The sequence below is a fragment of the Oryctolagus cuniculus genome, chromosome 5, assembly GCF_051225735.1.
Source record: "Oryctolagus cuniculus isolate XC-2025 breed Fujian yellow rabbit chromosome 5, ASM5122573v1, whole genome shotgun sequence".
Lineage (NCBI taxonomy): Eukaryota > Metazoa > Chordata > Mammalia > Lagomorpha > Leporidae > Oryctolagus > Oryctolagus cuniculus.
In genome coordinates this window covers 117,441,204-117,457,070 of record NC_142871.1, presented here as the reverse complement: position 1 = coordinate 117,457,070, position 15,867 = coordinate 117,441,204, and the positions used below count along the sequence as shown (strand labels likewise).

Below are 15,867 nucleotides of genomic sequence, written 5' to 3'. Positions count from 1 at the left end.
CAGCGACATGAACTGATGTCACAGCATCTGTTGGTGGTTTCAACACAGTGCTTAATGTTCTGTGTAAAGCAAAACATACCCAGATGAACATATCCAGAATTTTGCAGCTTTAGAGCTAGCATAGATTATATCCTCATTTTATGGACAAGGACTCCGGGGCACAGAGGTTGAGTAATTTGCCTAAAGTCACATAGTCAGTGGTAGAGTTGGAACTAGAAGTTGAGATGTCTAATTTCTCGTCCAGTGTTCATCCCAGGGAAATCAGCTATTCCAAGTTTGTGATGGGTTCATGTAGGATCCTTGTACTGGGTCAGGGAACACCATTGATTTGGAACACTTCTATCTGGTCTCCAGTTAAAATGTCTTCAGTAGCACACTATGCCAGTTTCTCAAATAGGGGGCTTTTATGTAAGTCTTTACTTTGTTCATCGGGGAGAGGCTTTTTAGATGGCAGGCTATTTGTGGACCAGAATTCAGTGAGTATTCTCAGTGCCAGCGCACTTTCTACCAGCAGGCTATTAAATGGCCTCAGCCTTTAGGTTAGTGCTTGTTACAGCTCATTGAACCAGCTCTGCAAAGCTAACCACAAGCTGTGTCTCTTTCAGATGAAACTGAAACTATCAGGTTCATGATCGCATTCATCCCACTTGGACCGTCTGAAAGATTCCACTCAGATTTTGTGGTAGTCACATTTTCTTCTGGACAATACTGGAATTTGGTTTACAAAGAAACCCAGTGGCAAAGAACTAAGAAAGTTTGTAGTACTTACTGTTTTCGTAATGTCAACTGCATACTATCTTTGTTAATGGAGCACACAGCAACATATTTTAAAAATACTGGGATTTTCCGAGAGTCCACACTTAGGTTTTTACCGCCTGTATCTGCCACAAGTAGCCTTGGGCAAGTTTCCTCATCTGTAAAATAGAAATGATGGCAATAAAGATGTTGGAAAATTCTAATGAATTAGTATTTGCAAAGCACTTAGAACACTTTCTGGCATGTGGTAAGGACTATGTGTTTGCTATTGTTACCCTTTTTCATTCCATTCATTCATTCATTTATTCAACAACAATTTATATGTGCTCTGCACAATGCTAGATAATAAAAAAGAGTCTCTTTCAGCCCTCAAAGAATCTTACCTTTTAATGTGCTGAGAGATATGCTTGACACTGTAGGTATACAGTATACACCTGAGAGATATGCTTCATACTGTAACTGTAGGTGTTCAATAAGGAAAGTGCTATAATGGAGGACTGTCGAGTGCAGTAGCAGTGTAGGCAAAGGAGCATCTAAGGGGAAGGCTTCTTGTGACATTTGAGCTGGAACAAGAAGGATGAGTAGGAGTAGGAGTTAGCCGGTAGGCATCAGCAGCATAGGCATTGTAGGCGTGTACATTGGCACAAAGGCATGAAGGGATAGCAGAATACTCATAACACAAAGTGGCAGAGTGGAGCATGGTTTGAAGACAGTCAAGGAGACACACAGGTAGGAACCAGAAAGGCCTTCTAAATGCTACAGAGGCTCCTGTGAGAGATGATAAGGACCAGAATTTGGGCAGCAGCTGTGCCACCTAGGCATCCTCACTGAAAGGGAGCTCAACAGGTGTAAGAGGTAGGAAGGAGCATTAAGAGCAGTGGGCATGCCTGCTGCACAGGTAAACCTATTCTGTAGTTGACAGGAGACACATCCAGATGCTATTCTGATATCTGTATAGCTCCTCTCTGAAAATTAAAGGGCCATTTATATATGGGCATATAATATGGTGATATATATTTATATTTTGGGTTTTGTCCACAGTTCCTGTCTTTTAACTCTTGTTATTTCCTAAATGACTAGAACACTAAGGTTAAAATATTTGGCCTTTTGTTCTTGGTTCCTGAAGCAGCTTGGAGATAGCTTCAGAGTAATAAAGGTGCCATCACTCTTTTGTTAACAATGTTGTAGCACTGTAAACTCAGACACAGGCCTCAAATAGCAAAATCTCTCTCTGGCTGTCTCCTGCTCTCCTTTTGGTTGCCCCCTTTTTCCTGTAGAAAGGCAGTAGAAATTAGGATTTCTCTTCTCCAAGACAGGTCATAGAAACTAAAAATAGACACTAATCCTCCTGCATTTTTTTGTTTTGGAGTCAGCCATGAATCAGTTCCCTTACAGTAGGCCCTAAGACTCCCATTTCAGATGGGGTCTTCCCCATACCTAGGAGGAAGAAACGCTGCCCAGGGAAGCCAAGAAGAATCCAGACAGGCTTTGCTGGGTTCCCCACCCAGTCTACTCACTTTATAGACCATCTTGCCCAATCACACTTCTCCATGGTTGTCGACACTTCAGTTAGTCTCCAGAAACAGCTTCTGGACAGCTGAACACACGGAGGCTTACAGGAAGGCGAACGAGACGCGGACTCCAGCTCCACTGGACAGAAGCTCCTGCACTTTGGCCCCGCCCAGCCCCCACCCCATGTGTCTCTTCATCTGCTTATTGTCTTCCTAAAAGCCTCCTTTATAAGCCACCAGCAACCATGTTTCCATGAATTCCACGACTCTTTCAGAGAATGCTGTCAAGCCTTAAGAAGGTGTGTAGAAACCCTAAGTTGTAACTGGTTGGACAGGAGGCCTAGACTTGGGACTGGTGTCTAAAGTGAGGGCGTCTTGTGGGGCAGAGCCCTCAACCCCTGTAATCTGATACTTTCCCCAGGTAGACAGCATCAGAATTAAACTAGTTAGATGTCCAGCTGGTGTCCCCTGCAAAATTGCTTGCCTGATTGCTGGTTGGGAGAAATCCCCATGCATTATTGGATCACAGAAGTTGTGAGTGTACAGTAAGTGTTGTAAATGTATGGAAAGAGAAACTAAGTTTGTTTCTCTTCTATATCCTCAGGACACTTAATACATTTTTACTATGTTTTCATGGCATCACAACAAACACCAACTATGCCTATTTTCTTTGTTTTATGTAATGTTTCTGAAACAGAAATGCATTCTAGGTAGCTTTCAGTAGTCAAAACTAGATGAAAACAAACTCAAACCCTAAGAATAAGTAGTTTAGCTCTGTGATTACCTTTTGAAAAGCACATCTAAACACACTTGGTTAAAAGTTAAAATTATTGCCACACACAGGATTTACCCTACTTTTCTCTTCCTGTTCTTCCTGAATTAATCTTTAATTCCTCTAAATAATTTGGAAGGCGTCCCTAAAATAAAGCTTTAAAATTGGACACTTACATAGTCCAAAGCAAGCTGTAATGTTTTGTAACATTTTCTTATAAATGTTAAATGAATGTATGGCACAGATTCCTTACTCAGTAAACAGAACTTTTACTTCCAATTCCATTACTGTCTGAGTCTAGTTATAAATTGTTAAAGGAATTTGAGGAGGCAGAATGAGAATTCCCAGAAGTGCAATACAACATTTTATATTCCTTTTTAATTTTAAAAAATTACATTAAAATCAATTATAAGGTAATATATTATATATATAATAACTACATATATATATAGTTATTCTTTAGTCTCCATGAGGTATTGATTCTGGGACCCCTCCTTCCCCCCCTACTTAGGATAGGAAAACCTGCAGATTCTCAAGTCCCTTATGTAAAATAGTACAGTACTTGTACATAATCTATACAGTCCTCCTGTGTATTTTAAATCATCTCTAGATTACTTATAATACCAAATAAAATGTAAATGCTATGTAAATAGTTTCTAGACTGTATTGTTTAGGGAATAAAGACAGCCATCCATAGCTAGTTGAATATGCAGATAGAGAACCCATAGATACAGAGGGCTGATTGTGTGTGTGTGTGTGTGTGTGTGTGTACACATGAGAGGCCTTCAAAAGACTAATGGAAACATAAGAGATAAGTTTATTTGATGGAAAAAAAGTTTGAAATTCGTGCATGATTTTTTTCACAATACTTATTTTTCATGAACTTTCTGACCCCACACAAATGGATTTTTTCCCCCAAGTTATATCCTTCAGTGGGTTCTTTCTTCCAAATACTGCTAGGACTTCGATTTGCATGTTGTGCCTCCACAAAGAATTATTCTACCACTGCCCATATTATTATTTATTCTCCTTATTTGCCTGAGAAGTGAAGAGATAGGAAATCACCTCTTCCTACCCACTCTTTTTATAAGGACAATCAATGACACTGAGTAATTAAAATTAAAGGGGACTGGCATCATGGCATAAAGCCACTGCCTGCAGTGCCAGCATCCCATGTGCACACCTGTTCTAGTCCTGGCTGCTCCACTTCTTATCCTTCTCTCTGCTATGGCCTAGGAAGGCAGTAGAGGATGACCCAAGTCCTTGGGCCCCTGTGCCCACATGGGGGACCCAGAGGAAGCTCCTGGCTCCTGGCTTCGGATCCGCTCAGCTTTGGCTGTTGCAGTCATCCAGGGAGTGAACCATCAGATGGAAGGCCTCTCTCTCTCTCTCTTTCTCTTTCTCCCTTTCTTTGTCTCTGCTTCTCTATAACTCTACCTTTCAAATAAATAAATAAATCTTTAAAAAACTGAATTAAATTAAATTAAAATTAACATTAGGCAGGGTCCTCAGCAGATGAGCTGGAGTTTCTGTGCTAGAGGGTAGGTACTGAGGTTGCATGCATGGGCAATAGAAAGTGGTGGCAGTTTTGAAGAACAGTTATAATCCAGGCCTCCGAAGTGGGTGGACTCTGGAAGACAAGGCTGGAATAGGAAGGAAGTAAAGAAAGAACCAGCCTATTTGCATGCTGAGGGCATATAGTTTGTGTTGTAAACAAATGGTAGTGAGCTATTGAGGAGTTTTTTTTTTTTTTTGTTTTGTTTTTTTTCAGGACCCTTGAATAATTTACTGTGATTCAACATGCACCAGACACAGGCTAGTGAGGAATTTTGAGTAGGGGAGTCATAATGAGATTTCCAGTTAAAAAAATTTTTTTTTCATTTTATTTGAAAAGTAGAGAGACACGGAGAGATCTTCCAATCTGCTGTTCACTTTCCAAGTGCCCATAGCAGCCCACACTGGGCCAGACTAAAGCTAGGAGCCTGGAGTTTAATCTCCATTTCCCAAGTTGGTGCTGGGACCCAAGTACTTAAGCCATCTTTTGTTGCATTCCAGTGCATTAGCAGAGAGCTGGATCAGAAGCTGAGAAGCCTGGACTCAAACTAGGCACTCTGATTCAGGTTGCGGTCACTCCCAAGTGGCAACTTAACCACTTCCGCAGGTGCCTCCCTCAGACTGCCATTTTAACTATGCCCTGAAGTGGTCTGGAGAACGAAGTGAAAGTAGTGATGTGAAGCAAGGAGGATGTGAGGAAGGAAAATGAGTAATGAGGGTCAGGTTGAGACACCTCTTGGGATGCCCATTGGAAAACCTGGGTTCTAGTCCTGGCTCGGCTACTGATTCCAGCATTCTTGTGAGTGTGTACCTTGGGAGTTAGTGGTTTAGACTCAAGTGATTAGATTCCTGCTGCCCACGTAGGAGATCTAGATTGAGTTCTGGGCTCCTGGTTTCAGCCTTGCCGACCCCCCACCACCCAACTGTGGTGTGCATATTAGGAGTGAACCAGAGGATGGGAGATCAATCTGTCTCTCTCTTTCAAATAAAAAAAAAATTAGCAAGTCTCAATGGCTACATAGATGTAGGGGAAGGGTCAAGTCTAGGCTGAAAAAGATGTTTGAAGATACTGAGTTTGAGGTGACTGTGGGACATTCCACTGGACACATCTACCGCAACTGGATATTTGAATCCAATCTCGGGAACAATTTGGCTGAAGGTGTATTTAGGAATCATGTGATATAGGTGCTAGCAAAAGCTAAGGGCCTAGGGAAGTGCCTGTGTAAGGGGTACCATGGACACTGAAGAGAAGGCAGATGGTGAAACCCTCAGAACACAATTGACAAGAAGGGTGGGAGGAGACAATCAAGGTGGAGCTGGGGAGGGTGGTCTCACTTAAGCAGCGAGGAAGCATCAATCAGCAGTGGGAATCCTGCAGAGCTCAGGTAAGATAAATAATGAAACAAGCTGAAAGACTTGGAGCTGGGAAATGACTCCCATCTTCCCTTCTGTAGCATCAAACCTAACCTTCCATTTTTTTTTTTAAGATTGATTTATTTATTTGAAAGGAAGAGTTACAGGGAAACAAAGGCAGAGAGAGAGAGAGAGTCTTCCATCTGCTGGTTCACTCCCCAGATGGCCGTAACACTGGAGCTGCACCGATCTGGAGCCAGGAGCCAGGAGCTTCCTCCAGGTTTCCCACGTGGGTGCAGGGGCCCTAGGACTTGGGATATCTTCCACTGCTTTCCCAGGCCATAGCAGAGAGCTGGATTGGAAGTGGAAGCAGCCAGGACTCGAACCCGTGCCCATATGGGATGCTGGAACTGCAGGCGGCAGCTTTACCTGCTATGCCACAGCGCTGGCCCCAATAACCTCTTTCTGACCACAAGTTTAGACTTATTCATGATCCTACACTGGCAAAGGGAATTTAAATCCTTTTCACCCAGATAGAGGACTTAAAGCTTTGCAACACCCTCATTGCTGAGGGAGATAAGAAATCATACTCTGAGTTGGAAGCCATAGTGTTTGTGCCCCTGGAATGTGGGTACTGGGTCACACACTCCAGAGGATGGAGATATTAAGGAACCTCTGAGGCTGGTGTGGCTGCATTTTAAAGATCTCATTTACAAGGGAAATGATGATTCTGCCAAATATTTTTTCCCATGTACCCTTTCCTTTGAAAGATAACATCCTCTTGGTCTTTTATCTCTGCTTCTTAGTTATATAAACCTCTTCCCAGCTCATTTTCCATGAAAGTGAAGTAGAAATAACTTTTTGAAAAGGACTTGTCAACATAAAGCCATAGGGAAGGTTGATGGTCAGAGGACTCAGGGAGCTGTCATGGTCACAGCTCTGCAGTCATGGTTATCTGGAGACCAGCAGCCCTATGTTCTTTCTTTTCTCCTTCAGAACATTTAGATTAGATGCAAATTACTTCTCAGGTCTGAATTGTACTCCAATCCAACCATTAAACAACTAAACCTCAAAGTTTTAATCTTTAGAAATTCAACTGAGTCATTTTTAATAAGAACCTGCTATGTGTTAGACCCCCTATTTTAAGGGATAGAAAGATAAGTAGGAATTGTGCAGTTATGCAGCAGGTGATTTCAAAAAGTTTGTATAAGATAGGATTAAAAGGGAGGTTGATTTTGGTACAAAGAAAGTTTGAAATCCATGCGTAATTTCTTCATAATACACTTTCTCCATGAACTTTTTAAAGAACCTTCCCTCTGCTTAACTCTGGATGCCAGATTTTCTTAGATTGGGGGCAGGCATTTGGCACAGTGGTTAAGACATCCTCGGGATGTTTGTTTTCCATATGTAAGTGATTGGGTTAGAGTCCTGGCTCTACTTCCAATTCCAGTTTCCTGTTAATGCACACCCTGGATGGCAACAGGTGATGGCTCCAGCGCTTGGGTCCCTGCCACCCACATGGGACACCAACTCAGACTGAGTTTCAGGCTCTTGGCTTTGGCCTGGTCCAGCCCCAGTGTTTGTGGGTATTTGAGAAGTGAGACAGTGGATAAAAGATCTGTCTTTTTTTGTCTCTCTGCCTTTTTTTTTTTTTTTTAAGAACTGCATCCAAAGTTGATGGAAATACCCTTTCTCTTAGCATGCAGATGGAGCCTCCTGGGAAGCTTCTCCAGATATTCCTTCTTCTACAGCTTCATGGCCCCAGTGGTTCACCTCAACTTCTCCTGTCGCTCCCCCTCTTCGTGGAGGAGCGACACAGGACCCTGCGCTGTTCTTTTGTCTGCTCGGCCCTTCCCGGGTTTGCTGCTGGTTCTTCCCAGGTTGGCTACCGACCCTTCCACCTCCGTGGAAGGGCGGTTCCCCCTGCCACTTTCCCCACTTCCACGGGGGAGCGTCACACCGCCGGCCGGCTCTCTCGGGGGCTGCACAGGTGTTCCTTCAGATAGATGTTCCTGGTGCATGTTGTCTCTCTCCTCCTTTATAGTCCTCTTCCGCCAATCCCAACTCTGCTACCCACACGCCGAGTACGCTGCTCTCCTCCAATCAGGAGCAGGTCCTCCTGCTTATTGGTTGAACTGGAGGCAGCTGTGTAAAAGCTGTTTACTCCTCTCCCAGCGCCATATTGTGGGAGAGCAGATGCATAGAATAAGTCTTAATTCCAGTAACAGTCTAGTCCGAGTTGCTCCCCACATCTCCCAACAGTAAAATCAGATGGATAACTTCATCTGATTTCCCACTCAGTTTAACAGGAAATAGAAACCTGCATCTAAAAATTAGAGCACTTTAATTCCTCATAACTCCAACAAGCCGAGCCCTCACCCCACCCCCACCCCATTATATGTTGCTAACAGCAACAGGACAGCTTGAAAAATCATCTCATAACCCCTGGCACATTCCTGCAGTTCATCCACCAACTCCCAGGCACTCGGATCCCTCTGCTGGCTGATAGTGGAAACACTGCATAGCTTTTGCTTTCCTTCTTTTTTTCTTTGTTTTTAAATGACTTAAGGAGTTTTTTTTAAACTACAGCTCATATATATATTTGAGAAGCAGGGAGACAGACAAGACAGAGATTTCGTCTGCTGGTTCACTATCCAAGTGCCCACAACAGCCATGGTTGGGCCAAGGCTGAAGCTAGGAGTTGTGTACTCAACATTGGAGGGTGGCAGGAACCCAATTACTTGAGCCATCACTGCTGCTTTGCAGGGTCTGAATCAACTAGAAACTGGAGTCTAGAGCGAGAGCTGGAAATGCAACCCACATATACCGCTGTGGGACATGGGAATCTTAACCATGAGGCTAAATACCTGCGCCCCAAAGTTAGGGTATACTGGTGATCATTTTCTTTCTCTTTCCCACGCTCCCTCCCTGTGTTTCTCTTTCTATCTGATTCTTCAATCTATGATACATTTCTAGTGATGTCTTTGATTCCTATAATAAGCACTAGTTCATAGCCTGTTCCTGGTAGGAGACAGTTTTTGGTCTGTTCAGAGAGTTCTGGCTAAATGAATGCCTCAGTGCAGGGTAACAGACTCTGCCATAGAAGTAAGCACAAGATGCGGCATGGGCATTAGTCTCTCCACTCATGAAGCCTTACTGTGTCTCACATCAGTGATGGTTGTAATAATGGCAAATGTCTTTGAAGACTTAGAACCAAGCACTTTGTTAAATATTTTCCAGCATTATGTCATAGTTCTTGCATCAGCATTATAAGGCAGTTCCTCTGTCATTAACAGATGACAAAGCTTAGGCTGGAGTCATGTGACTTGTTAATAGGGCTCAGGACTGGAGCTCAGGTCTCTCTGGCATCAGTGTCACATTATGAACTTCTCTAGTGTGACCTAGAGTTCTGAGCTATGGAGGCCCATATTTGGCAAAAGTTACTTGACCTTGCTGCCTCATGGATGTCTCTTACCTCTTTTTTCTTCTCTCGAGAATTCTAGCTTTTCCTTCAAGAATCAGTTCAGGGGCCACTTGGAAAGGCCTGCTTCCACCTTCTGTTTCCGTTGTGTTCGCAGGGCCTTTGTGAACTGGTGCTAGACTCTAAGGAGCACTTAATACATGTTTTTGTCAGGATTTTCCTACTTGTCTGTCTCCCCAGTAGACTGACATACTTGAAGGCAGGGAGTCCATTTTATCAGACTTTGTATCCCTTGTATCCAGTATCTAGAACAGAGCCCAGATTATAATAATAAAAATTACAGAAATACTTAACATTTACTGAGCATCTATTCCAGGCTGGGAAGAGTGTTAAGTACTTCCACTTTCAGTCTTTCATTTAACCATTACAACAACCCATACAATACATAAAATTGTTATCTCATTCCATTTTATGGATGAAAAAACTGAGGCTTAGGGAGTCCTATAACTTGCTCAGCATCACCTAGTAAGTGGCAGAACCAGGGCTTAATTCCAGGTCTCCCTGAACTTCTTTCACATTATTTTCTGTGCCCTACATTTTTTACTGGATTTTTTTTCACTTCTTTCAAAATTAGGAAGTATAAGTCAGAAAATTTCATTTTATTCACTAAAATTAATAGCTAAGTATTCTGAGCAGCATTTGCTACATCTCTACTGGTTCCACCTGCAATGCTGGCATCCCATATGGGCACCAGTTCAAATCCTGGCTGCTACACATCTGATCTAGCTCCCCGCTAATGAGCATAGGAAAGCAGTGAAAGATGGCCCAAGTGCTTGGGCCCTTGCACAAACATAGGAAACCCTGATGGAGTTAGAGGACCCTGGCTTTGGCCTGGCCCAGCCCTGGCTGTTGGCAGCTATTTGGGGAGTGGACCAGCAGATGGAAGGTATCTCTCTTTGTTTCTCTCTAACTCTGCCTTTGAAATAAATAAATCCTTAAAAGAAGGTGACTGTAGATATGCTCAAAATCTATTCATTTACCCAGTAACTTCACATGAAAATTTGCAGCAATTTTGTGACTTATTTTATGAAATAGTTGATATGTTCAGCTGTCGCCTGGAAATTCCAATTGTAAATTAAGCATTTCTGACACCTGAAACTAATTGAGATTTATTTTCCCAGGAGAGGAAAATCCAAAAGTACTTACCTTCAAATAACATATTAAAAAAAAAAACAACAACAACAATCTTTACAGTTAGATTTTATGTTAGAAATTTAGGTCATTTGTTACTTTGAACTGTTAATGAAATCCCAGAATATGCCTTGATTTTTACCAGCCTAATTTATGACTGAATTTCCCATCTTTTTAATTTGTGGTTCAATTGGTTACCTCAGACTTTCAGGTTTCCAGTGAAACTAGTGAACAATTTAAGATTAGTAATATCAACACTTACTATTTCACACTATTAGAGCCTGTATGATGATTACATTTTGATAACTTCAAAGCCTTTAAAAGTAACCTTCCAGATGTCAACCAGTCTTGTTTATCATTAAGTGTTAGGGGCTAACAGTCACATCTTACAAGATGACACAGAATCAGAGTGGTGGGGCAGTAAGGGATCCTGGTCCAACTCCATCATTTCACAGATGGAGAAAGGGTACTAAGGCCGTCTGCAGTTACAGCCTTTCTCCACAGCACTAGAAAGCCATCTTCCAATAATAAAAGCTGTAGTCCCTGGCATTCTAAGCTACATTCACACCTCACTCTGGCTTTGCCAATTTTTCTTTATTTTCTTCAGGTTGCACCTCCAACCTACTGCGTTGTGTGGAAGGCGATTCCCTCCGGGCCGCCGCCATGACGACCGCCATCTTGGAGCGCCTGAGCACCCTGTCCGTGAGCGGACAGCAGCTGCGCCGCCTGCCCAAGATCTTGGAGGATGGCCTTCCCAAGATGCCTTGCACCGTGCCGGAGACGGACGTGCCCCAGCTCTTCCGGGAGCCTTACATCCGCACCGGGTACCGCCCCACGGGGCATGAGTGGCGCTACTACTTCTTCAGCCTCTTTCAGAAACACAACGAGGTGGTCAACGTCTGGACCCACTTGCTGGCGGCCCTGGCCGTCCTCTTGCGATTCTGGGCCTTTGCGGAGGCCGAGGCCTTGCTGTGGGCATCCCCTCACTCCCTGCCCCTGCTCCTCTTTATCCTGTCCTCAATCACGTACCTCACCTGCAGCCTTCTGGCCCACCTGCTGCAGTCCAAGTCGGAGCTCTCCCACTACACGTTCTACTTTGTGGACTATGTTGGCGTGAGCGTTTACCAGTACGGCAGTGCCTTGGCCCACTTCTTCTACAGCTCCGACCAGGCCTGGTATGAGCGGTTTTGGCTTTTCTTCTTGCCAGCAGCTGCCTTTTGCGGCTGGTTATCTTGTGCTGGTTGTTGTTATGCCAAGTATCGTTACCGGAGGCCTTATCCTGTCATGAGGAAGATCTGTCAGGTGGTGCCAGCTGGACTCGCCTTCATCCTAGACATCAGCCCCGTGGCACACCGTGTGGCGATTTGCCACCTGGCTGGCTGCCAGGAACAGGCAGCCTGGTACCACACCCTCCAGATCCTCTTCTTCCTGGTCAGCGCCTACTTCTTCTCCTGCCCGGTGCCCGAGAAGTACTTTCCCGGTGCCTGTGACATCGTAGGCCATGGGCATCAGATCTTCCATGCCTTTCTGTCTGTCTGCACGCTGTCCCAGCTGGAGGCCATCCTCCTGGATTACCAGGGGCGGCAGGAGATCTTCCTGCAGCGCCATGGTCCCCTGTCTGTCTACATGGCCTGTCTCTCCTTTTTCTTTTTGGCGGCCTGCAGTGCTGCCACCGCAGCCCTCCTGAGGCACAAAGTCAAGACAAGACTGACCAAGAAAGATACCTGAGGCATGTCTGTGTGGCAAAGTGTGGAGGAGGCCCATGGTGATTCGGTACAATAGAAATTGACTTTTTATTTTGTAAGGATTGGCTTTTGAATTAATGAGTGTTTCCAAGGATATTCCCTTGCTCCATGATTTAAATGCCAAAAGATTCAAGAGTTTTGTTGTTGTTAAGGAAAAGGAGTATTACTTTTTCTTCTGGGTTATAACCTTACAAGGAAGGGAAGGGATCTTGGCCATGATTAATGGGACGCTGAATTAAGGAGAACCATCTTCATGCCTGAAAATTTTGCAGAATCTTGAATGTGGTTTCCAGAAGCGAGGCCCAGAGTTGAATACATAATAAAATTGGACTGGAAAGTCCATAGCTGGCAGGTCCTCACCCTATTGGAATGGCCATCCTACTGTACCAATCTTTGGCTGTTGAATAGATTGTCCCAAGGATCCTTTTACATTTGGACTTCAGATTGTCTAAGGTGGAAAAGTCAGAAACTTCAAGATGAAGATGAAACCATTAGACATAATGAATTAGTTCATCTGATTCCTGGTCCCCTCCTTGCTGCTTGTCCACTGTAAAATTGGTTCTTTTTACAGGACAACTGTCCGCCTGTTTTGTTGGAAGTGCTGTTTACTCCCACCCCTTCTTTTCCTGATAACATAAAAAATTACAAATAAGTCATACTTCCAGGAAATACTTGGAGCCATGTAGGGATTCAGGAAGCTTATTCTCATATATTACTAATGTTTGTGGTACTAGAAAATACAGTGCCAAGAGCCACCAGGAGGCCCAACCAAGGAGAATGAATACTGTTTGGTGTCATGGGACTCTTCTATTTTATACCTGAGGGCTGCAGGATTACATGAGCGATATTAAGGCTGCCCTACAGAACAGGATATCCAGGAGCTGCATTGGAGAAATTTCTTCACATTTGACTAGCATGTTTAAAAAGCCTGTGGTGGAGTACATTGGTTCCAAGGGTCCCTCTAGGGATCTGCTTATTTCAAGAGGTACCCAAGGTCCATCCTCCCACATAATGCTGCCCTATGAAGAAACCACACAACTGCCCCAGTTCAGGGACCTCAGGCAAGCAGTTCTGCCTCAGCTTAGAACAGAACTCCTAATTAAGTCCTAGGACAGACAAGCATGTGTATTCACTGCGAATTGGTCCCTGAAGTCTCCTTTGGGTGAGAATGTGTGAACCAGATACCCTGTAGCTGAAATGCTCTGATTCGAATGTTGCTGCTCAACATCTTCTGTGATAGGTGGTGCTTGCCACTGATGTGTTCCGACCACGCAGCTCTCTCTGAGGAATGACTTCTGTGCTAATCCAGTGAAGGAGGCTGTGCCAAAAGAATGGCTGGAAAGACTCCACAGGGACTGCTTCCTATCAGTATAAGGCCCCTTATTTACTAAAAAGGAAAGTGGTTTAACTCCAGTTTGATGAACTTATTCTGTTACTAGGTTACAATTTCTTGCTTCAAATTTTCGTTTCCTACTTTTCTGTGAGAGATTTGTGGGTTTTGTGCCTTATAAATGGAAATGTATGAACACTTAATGTATGTGCACGTGAGATTTTCTGTTTCGAGTTATTGAGGTAAGAAAATAATACATTGCTGTCCAGCCAGTGAATGAAGTTTCAGAAAGCTAGACTTGCTTATCAATCAAAAGACTGTTAATCTGTGTTTTGTCCAAAAAGAGAAGAAAAAATTCCAACTCAAGCTATCATATAATCTTTATATCAAGAAAGTTTATGTCTTGTCAGCTACATTGTTTTCCAAATGGATTTCTCTTGTTAATCCTCAAGTATGTGAATTTCTATGCTACCCAAGTGTCTTACACAAGCTTCGGGTGTCTAGCCAAACTCACAGTAAATCAAATTAGCAAAACTGAACTGGGTGGAACCAAACAATGGAATGGGGAAATTGTGCAAGCACATTGCAAGTGGAGGGTCAATTAAGATAGGAACTACAAAGTGTTTTAAATTTTCATTATTATAGATTGTTGAAAGGTTATTCTTTTAAAAGTTAGAGGGAGAAGTAAAGGAAAGAGAATAAGAGGAAGGTGTGAATCAAACTCTCTGGTGTTATTGGTCGGCATAGATTTTTCAGGCCAAATCTCGGCTTTTTTTTTTCTTTTTTTTGAAGAATAAGAGGTACAGTAGTGATCCTCAAATACATCTACAGACCAATGCCAGTCTGTACATATTAATGGCCTGTGGTATGATAACTGCAGAAAGTTACTAAACTTTGAGATAATTGCTACATAATTTTTATTTTAATTTACACAATATTGGCCCACAAGTAATCTGAAATTTAAAAATAGCTTTTTTTTTTTTTTTAAAAAGATTTGAGAGGTGAAGCATTGAGGTAGGGGACTATAATGTGCTTTCAAAATACCAGTAGCATTAGAACTACATCAACACAGGAAATACAGATGTGTTTAAGTACTCAGATTTCTGAGGAGTTAAACACTCTTTTTAAAGCATTATCATTAAAATGAGAACACTAGTAAGGAACAAGCCTAGTTAGTTTAAAAAGCTTAATTAGGAATTTGATAACAGAGATTGCTGTCTCACTCTAACATAGCCCCTCCAACAGTTGACATCTACTGGAAATTCTGCTGGTTGTCTCTTCCTCTCTTTTAATTAACATTTTCAAACTTTAAAAAGTGTAAATTCCTCTGGAAAAATAGTAAACTATCAGTCATTTACATTTTAATGTGAATAAGAATTCAGATTTGTTTGAAGCCCTACTCAAGATAACAGGGGAATAGTGGGACATCGCAAACTAGGTACATAGTTGCCTGTTTCCCTCATGCCTAGTTCTTCCTACCTGTATTTACTGATGAACTAATGTTAATGTTCTTGAGATGTTAGGATTTCATGTCCAATTTTGACTGAAATTATGTCACTCAATGACCATATTCTCAAGTCATCTACTGGAAGTTTGAAATAGTAGGAGTATAGAGCCATGGAATGAAGATAGTTTATTCCTGCCTCTGTGGCCCACCTGTTCACAAACTGTATCTGAATGCTTGAAAACTTTAGCTTCTTTGGTTACTGCACTGCAGTTTCAAATGGATCCTCCAAATGATGTTCAGGTCTTACCCAAAGAGGACACAGCTATTGTCTGTCTATTAATTGTATTGGTCTTGTGTTTTGCTCGATTGCTTGGCAAAGAAAAAAGTGGAACTATTTTCTGTCTATATAAATCTATTCACACAAATAACCATTAAACTGATTTTGTATATGGATTGTTATAGTGTCAGTAATTTAAAGAAACAACTCCCTTTTTAAAATATTTATTTTATTTATTTGAAAGGCAGAGTTACAGAGAGGGAAGACAGAGACAGAGGTCTTCCATCCTCTGGTTCACTCCCCAAATAGCCACAATAGCCAAGACCAGGCCAGGCTGAAACCAGGAGCCAGAAGCTTCCTCCAGGTCTCCCACGTGGGTACACAGGGGCCCAAGAACCTAGGCAAACTTCTGCTGCTTTCCCAGGCCATTAGCAGGGAGCTGAATCAGAAGTGGAGCAGCCAGGACTCGAGCTAGCACCTATATAGGATGCTGGCGCTGAAGGCAGTAGT

General features: G+C 42.8%; 1 protein-coding gene across 4 annotated transcripts in view; it reads left to right on the top strand.

The window, feature by feature from the left end:
- The window catches only part of PAQR8 (progestin and adipoQ receptor family member 8), a 47,348-nt gene extending 31,815 nt beyond the window's left edge, over positions 1-15,533 (top strand). For all 4 annotated transcript variants that reach the window (XM_008263043.5, XM_089333172.1, XM_051855625.3 and 1 more), the window contains one exon: positions 11,166-15,533. In XM_008263043.5, the coding sequence (XP_008261265.1) occupies positions 11,222-12,286 (1,065 nt within the window). In that variant the 5' untranslated portion in view covers positions 11,166-11,221 and the 3' untranslated portion in view covers positions 12,287-15,533. The remainder of the gene's footprint in view (positions 1-11,165) is intronic.
- Positions 15,534-15,867: the final 334 nt, after the last annotated feature.